Consider the following 7,684-nt stretch of genomic DNA (forward strand, 5'->3'; position numbering starts at 1 on the left):
CTCCCACCGCCGCGTGGCTATTCTCTGAGATGATCCCTTTTAGCCAAACGCAAACAGCCCAGCATGAATGGGGTCCTTTTACTGTTCCCTTACAAAAATTCCCCTATTTCAACCAGGTGACCATGAATAATATCACTCTCCTGAGGCTAACAGAAAGCCCGAATGTTGCTTTAATGCGACCAAAACCCAGGACCATTCGCTGCCATGCTTTGTGCTACAATGATTCCAGACTACTTGCTACTGGCTTGGCGTGGTAAAGTGTCCTACCATGGAGCCCTTTCCAGAAACCTTCTGCAAAGTCTTTCAGAGTACCTCCAGGAGAGCTCCATGGAGATGTCCCTGGAGGATTCCCGCTCCATCCCCGGACATGTGAACAGACTTTTCCAGTAGCTGTATTGGCCGCGAATGCATCCCAAGTCCTCAGGGCAAATCAAACATTAAACACTATTGCTTTTAAACCCTGTACTGTAGTTACAAATGTGCACTCACCATAACTGCCTTCTCCGGCTTCAGGGTCGGGGATCCCGCCTTGGGAGGGTATTGGCTCCAGAGTGATGAAAAGGTCCTGGCTGCTGGGGAGAACGGATTCACCACTTGCCTGCTGCGCATTCTCCTCCTCCTCCTCTTCCTCATCCGCAAAATCCTCCTCCCTGTTGCGTGAGACTCCCCCTTTGCAGGTGTCCACGGACAGCGGTGGGGTACTGGTAGGGTCCCCCCTAGAATGCCATGCAGCTGATCATAGAAGCAGCATGTATGGGGCTCTGACCCGGAGCGACCGTTTGCCTCCTTTGTCTTTTGATAGGCTTGCCTCAGCTCCTTAACTTTCACGCGGCACTGCTGTGTGTCCCTGTTGTAGCCTCTCTCCACCATGCCCTGTGAGATTTTTAGCATTTCTTCTTTTTGATCGGAGTTCGGCCTGCACAGATGCTTCTCCCCATACAGCAATCAGATCCAGTGTCTCCATGCTGGAGCTCGTTTGCGATTCTGGGACTGCATGGTCACCAGTGCTGCTGAGTTCGCCACACTGACCAAACAGGAAATGAAATTCAAAAGTTCCTGGGGCTTTTCCTGTGTACCTGGCTAGTGCATCGGAGTTCAAAGTGCTGTCCAGAGCGGTCACAATGGAGCACTCTGGGATAGCTCCCGGAGGCGAATACTGTCAATTTGCATCTGCACTACCCCAAATTCGACCCATTAAGGTCGATTTTAGTGCTACTCCCCTCACCGGGGAGGAGTACAGAAGTCGATTTTAAGAGCCCTTTAGGTCGACGGAATGGGGTTCGTTGTGTAGACGCATTCATTATAAAATCGACCTAATGCGGCTAACTTCGACCTAACCCCCGTAGTGTAGACCAGGCCTTAGTCTTGTGATTTTAAACTTCCCGTGATGAAGCTTACACAGATCTGAGATACAGGATCAGGGCACAAGAGTCCTTATATAGTTCTCTGGCAGCCTCTTGACAGCAGGTGTTCCTTGGGTGAAGCATTGTGGCTTTGAAGTAAAACTTCCTATTTCCTGAGCACCACTGGTAATTAGCTGCAAGGGTTAGCATAAGGCAACTGTCCATCTCTATCTATTTACAGGTAGCTTACTAGAAACTTCAAAGAGAAATCAAGACAATGATATTGGTACACCCAAGCTTCATCAAAATGTTAATATTCCCTTTTGATCTTTGAATCAATAGAACATAGTGACAGACCCTCTGGTTACATTGCTAACCTCTAATATGATATCGGTAAACACTGACAAATACAATCACTATCTTCTTCCAATTCTCTAAAAACACAAGTCTACATTCAAAGCTCTGGTTTATTTAACATGGCTTTGTTAGCTATTGATAAGGAATAGCCCTATTTACCGTTTACATACTTTCCTAATATGTCTTTAAAGGTTGAATTTGGGTCATGTAGCCTATAAATTGCTTAACCCTTTCTGCCTCAGTGTCACAAAGCTAAAATCTTACAGGTTTCAGCCTGTGGACCTTGCATTTCAGCCAGGCTTTACTTATATACCTAATATATACTCATCACTCCTAAATACTTATCAGTCCTATACTTCTATAATCCTACAACTTAAATCTATTTAGCATACATTGATTATATACGAAATAGCATATACATTGACCATAACATCACATAGCACAAGGATAAATGGATGACAAAATGAACTAATTGGCTACATAAACAATATCTGGGTTGAGATGTGTCCTAAAATTCAGCTTAAAAGTACTTCGAATCATCAAGATCTAAAACCCCAAGTGCTGCCATATGGTTAAATATAAACAATAACATTTATTTTCATAGCATCATTCATAAGTCATGGAAATTATCACATGACATTTCACAACAAATCAGAGGCTAAACAGGAAAATATAGGAGAACCACATTACCTAATTACTGTAAGCTATATCCAGAGGTAAGGCTACGTTTTAGTCACGGGTATTTTTAGTAAAAGTCATGGACAGGCCATGGGCAGTAAACAAAAATTCACAGCCCATGACTTGCACTATATACCCCTAACTAAAACTTGGGCTGGAGGGCTGCAGGTGCTGGGAGGGGCCCGTGGGTGCTGGGGGTGGGTGGCGGCATGCAGTCCAGAACCTCTGCTGGTTCGGGGGAGGGCGAGTGGTCACATGCAGCCCAGGACCCCCACTGGTGCTGGGGTGTGTGTGCAGATGGTGGCGTGTGGCCTGGGACCCCGGCTGCTGCTGCTGCTGAAAGGGGAGGGTGGGCAGGGCTGGCAGGCTCCCTACCAGACTCTGCACAGCTCCCTGGAAGCAGCCAGCATGTCCCTGCCACTCCTGAGGGGAGGGAAGGCCAGGGGGGATCCTCCATGCACTGCCCCTGACATGAGCTCCGGCTCTGCAGCTCCCATTGTCCTGGAACCACAGCCAATGGGAGCTGTGGGGGCGGAGCTCGTGGCAGGGCCAGCACATGGAGGAGCCCCCCTGGCCTTCCCTCCCCCTAGGAGCTGCAGGGACATGCCGGCTGCTTCTGGGGAGCCCGCCCCGAGGTAAGTGCAGCCCTGCACCCAGCCCTGAGCCCCCTCCCACACCCAAACTGCCCCAACAGCGGCCGGCGCAGCTTGCCCAGGGGCTGCCCAATCTGCTCAGGCAAACCCGGAGCCAGCCCAACCAGCTGCTGCAGAAGTCACAGAGGTCACGGAAAGTCACAGAATCCGAAACTTCCGTGATCTCCATGACCAACGTTCAGCCTTATCCATAGGTAGGACTATGGGAGTTACACGGCAGTTAGAACTGGTTGAATATTTGTAAAAATTTAATCACAAATACTTTAGTGAATAGAAGTGCTGAGTTGAATGTGAAAAAATATTTGCAATTTTTGAAGGTTTCATGAATTTTCAGATTATTGGTCTGAAAATCTCCATCATACATCATTCGTTATTCGATTGTTTACAAAATTTCCACCCAGAAGCAGAAACAATGCCATGTGACTTGGGTTGCCAGTCACAAGTTACAGATACTGACTAGTCAGAATGAACTGCTTGAGAACAACCAATGAGCTGAGAACTGTTCATCCAAACTGATCAGTGAATACTTATGAATAGTTATTTTTATGAACAGATTCTGATGTCTGTAAATGATTCCTTAACAGAAGTAAGGTCGACATTCACCACCATATTGACAGCAATATCACAATTAATACATCAACCCCAGCTTATTCCAACTCTTAGTCCAGAAGAGATCTAATAGCTGTAGCCAGAATCTTTAATGGAACCAACACACAATGTTTATAAAAAACAAATGCTAAGAGCTTCATTTACTCATGCTTTGTATGCATCCGCTGTAGGGTGTGAAAGTACAAGGTTGACTAAGAAGCTGATACGAATGTAAACTTCTGTGCAGAAAAAATTAGGAGGTTAAAGTGTTACAAAGCACTGAAACTCCATTCATCACTACTGAAAAACTGGCAAAGTGGCAAGAGAAGGAGAAAGTAAAGTAAGTCAATCGTTATTGAAACCAGCGTTTCATATTTGAAAACATATATGTGAATGGTTTTAAAACAGGGTCTGTTATAGTAACATCCTCATCAGCTCTTTCCCTGACTTCACGTAGGTGTTCCTGGTAGCAGCTATTTATTTCCTCTAAATCTTTTTCCAGTTTTTGTCTCATGGCCTCCTGCTTTTGTTTCAAAGTGATTTTATCATGTGAGCTTCCTTTCTTTAATTCCTCATCTATTTTTTTACATTCCTCATCATGCTGAGTTGTCACTTCTCTTTTTTTTCTTTCCATCACTTCCTTATAGGGTTCTCTGAGCATTTTGATTTTTTCTTGAAGTTTCTTCTGAGCATATTCATACATGTCATTGGTATAATGTGAGCCTCCATTCTGTTGCACCATCTTATCAATTATTTCAATCAGCTCTGAAATCTGGGCTTCCTGCTCCTGTCCTTTCGCTCTGTTGTTGAAAGCACAGCATCGATTCCCGCACTTTTCCATCAATATCTGAAGATCTTTGTCACTGGAATCTTTTAAATAATCCTGTAAAGTATAACCATCTAAGTAATCTTTTCTGGTGAACAAGAAGATCATGTACTGTGCAGCGTTTCCCCCAAAAATGTAATGTATTCGTTGAATTGTATTTTTCTCTTCTTCAGTGAAACGATCCAACCGCATCACCAGAACTATAGCATGGGGTCCTGGGGAGGAGAGTACCACACAACGCTCTAGTTCTTTCATAGTTTCTTTTGAAGGAATTTTTGTGTCAAAAAGACCAGGCGTATCAATGACTGCAATGTCCCTGCCATTCCAATCCCTTCTCTTCTTAGTACACTTCACTGATACTGATGGTGCTGAGATTTTAGACTCAAACAGTTTCTCACCGAGGATGGAGTTTCCTGTTGCACTTTTCCCAGCTCCAGTTTTACCAACAAGAACAATCCGTAGTTCGGATTTCTCAGTGCACGGATTGGCAGCTCTTGGGCCTGGAAGAAGAAGTTTGACAATGTCATGGTAAAGATAATAAAGTAACAATGGGTGAGTTTGGGGATTTCTCTTTCTGTAATTATAACTGTTGTAAGGCCTTAGTTAACTGGCATGGAAACATTTTGCATGTTGGAGCGGAGTAGCAAAGTGGGTGGTTAGCACTGACAGCCTGTCACCTTTGGAGGCCTCGGCTCAGATTTGAGTGAGTTCTAAGAACCCAGCAGGCTTTGGGCTGGAGGGGGCCAGCACAGTGCTCAGGTGTTGTTTCTGGGAGGGATGCTGGTCTGTTCTTACGTTCTGTTTTGGAATCACTCTCCATGGTGTGGTGTTGCCACCAGGTCTCATTAGCTCCCTGTCCAGCCTCTACCACACGCAGAGAGGAGCAGGGGTCACCAGGAGCCAGTCCAGGAAGGTGGGAGCAGCAAAAAGAGCCTGGGGCAGACTAGAGAATGGGCTCCTTGTTTAGCGGAAGATGCCCAAGGAGTTTAATTTGGACCTGACTGCCAGAGAAGTGGAGCACTCCCAGATCCCCCTGACTTCAGCTGGAGATTTGGGTGCTCAGCACCTCTACAAATCAGCCCCTTTGTTTTATTTTTTGGGGTGATGGGAAAGAAAGAAAGAAAGAAAGAAAGGTGACAGCATGATGGATAGGGATGTTTTGATTGAACCAACATGTGCAAGGTAACAGGCGGCCCCTGGATACGTCAAAGGGTGGCACCCTGGTACGTCAGGACCAATATGTAACTTGTTTGTATCTGTGTATAAAAATGTATCTCAGAAGAAGTATCTTTGTCCAGCCTAGGGGGCAGTGGAAATTCCCACCACTGACTGAGCTGCGTCCCTTTGTCGGAGGCCCTCATGTACTAGAAGAACTGTAGACATCTGATCCAGGGAGCTAGAGACTGTGCTTTGGCAATAAACCTGGCCGGGTGCCTTCGTACCTTATCAGAGTCTGTGGTCATTGGGGTTTCTCTCGGGGTCTGCTGTGCCAGCGATCTGCGCAGAGCCGGGGCAGCACACAGAGGGAGCACATGCACGCAGCCGAACGGTTATCAACATTTGACAGAGCAGAGTGTCACACCGGTGATGTCTGATGACAATACTGATTGCTAATGAAACAAGCAGTGATGTCGTTCTGAAACAAGGGCACAAGACAGGAGCACCGGAAGCTCCCTAGAAGTGGGGAAGCCACCGGCACCTGAGCTGTGGCTCCGTCCCCCCCGCCTCTTCCCCTGAGGCCCCATCCTCACTCTGCCTCTTTCCTCAAGGCCCTGCCTTTAAAAGTAATAGGGCCATGGTCCCCTGCCCCCCCCCCCCCGTTCCGGCACCCCGGCAAAAGATTGCAGATCTCTTCGAGCCCAAAACCATTGTGAGATCCTAGCATGAGGATCCCACAAAGTTGGACTTCACCGTTATCTGAGGAGTGGAAGGATCGCCTGAGGAAGAAACTTTGTGAAAGATCCAAGGTATTCTCACTGCATGAGTGGGATGTGGGATGTGCAAAAGGAGTAGAGCACAACATCAGACTACATGACTCTCGACGTTTCAGGCAGTCCCAGAGATGGAGGATGTGCGACAACATCTTCAGGAGCTGATTGTAATGTCATCATTGCAGAATCCTGCAGCCCATATGCCTCCCCCCTGGCAATAATCTGTTAGATGAGTGGGCAAATCCAGATGTGTTTTGACTACCACACCCTAAACAGGCACACTGTAGTTGACCAGCACATCAAGCCTGGGAAAAAAGCAGGGAGAACTGGAAGTCCTGGCACAATCAAGGAACTATGGTGTGATTGGAATAACAGAGACTTGGGGGGGGGGCAGTTCACATGACTGGAGCACTGTCATGGATGGGTATAAACTGTTCAGGAAGGACTGGTATGGAAGGAAAGGTGGAGGAGTTGCACTGTATGTAAGGGAGCAGTATGATTGCTCAGAGCTCCAGTATGAAACTGGAGAAAAACCTGTTGAGAGTCTTTGGGTTAAGTTTAGAGGTGAGAGCAACAAGGGTGATGTCGTGGTGGGCGTGTGCTATAGACCACCCGACCAGGAGGATGAGGTAGACGAGGATTTCTTTGGACAACTAACTGAAGTTTCCAGATCACAGGCCCTGATTCTAATGGGGGACTTCAATCACCCTGACATCTGCTGGGAGAACAATACAGCTGTGCACAGATAATCCAGGAAGTTTTGGAGAATGTTGAGGACAACTTCCTGGTACAAGTACTGGAGGAACCAACTAGGGGCCATGCTCCTCTTGACCTGCTGCTTACAAACAGGGAAGAATTGGTAGGGGAAGTAGAAGTGGGTGGCAACCTAGGCAACAGTGACCATGAGATGGTTGTGTTCAGGATTCTGACAAAAGGAAGAAAGGAGAGCAGGAAAATACGGACCCTGGACTTCAGAAAAGCAGACTGACTCCCTTAGGGAACTGATGGGCAGGATCCCCTGTGAGGCTAATAAGAGGGGGAAAGGAGTCCAGGAGAGCTGGCTGTATTTTAAAGAAGCCTTATTGAGGGCACAGGAACAAACCATTCCGATGTGCAGAAAGAATAGCAAATATGGCAGGCTTAACAGTGAAATCTTGGGTGAGCTTAAACTCAAAAAGGAAGCTTACAAGAAGTGGAAATTTGGACGGATGACTAGGGAGGAGTATAAAAATATTGCTCGAGCATGCAGGGGTGGAATCAGGAAGGCCAAGGCACAACTGGAGTTGCAGCTAGCAAGGGATGTGAAGA

At 46.8% G+C, this 7,684-nt stretch overlaps 1 protein-coding gene across 1 annotated transcript; it reads right to left on the bottom strand.

The window, feature by feature from the left end:
- Positions 1–3,971: 3,971 nt before the first annotated feature.
- Positions 3,972–5,265, bottom strand: LOC112125510 (GTPase IMAP family member 7-like). The gene is made up of 2 exons (XM_024223914.1): positions 5,241–5,265; positions 3,972–4,945 (listed from the first exon to the last, which is right to left on the bottom strand). Exons 1-2 carry the CDS (start codon positions 5,263–5,265, stop codon positions 3,972–3,974), a joined length of 999 nt encoding a protein of 332 aa, XP_024079682.1.
- Positions 5,266–7,684: the final 2,419 nt, after the last annotated feature.

This window comes from Terrapene carolina, unplaced genomic scaffold (assembly GCF_002925995.2).
Source record: "Terrapene carolina triunguis isolate 2854851 unplaced genomic scaffold, T_m_triunguis-2.0 Scaffold25815, whole genome shotgun sequence".
In the NCBI taxonomy this organism is placed as follows: domain Eukaryota; kingdom Metazoa; phylum Chordata; order Testudines; family Emydidae; genus Terrapene; species Terrapene triunguis.

Coding starts and splice junctions, on each gene's coding strand:
- LOC112125510 (XM_024223914.1), bottom strand. CDS start 5,265: ATGGAGAGTGATTCCAAAACAGAAC. Junction 4,946..5,240: donor GAGTGATTCCAAAACAGAAC/GTAAGAACAGAC, acceptor TTCTTCTTCCAG/GCCCAAGAGCTGCCAATCCG.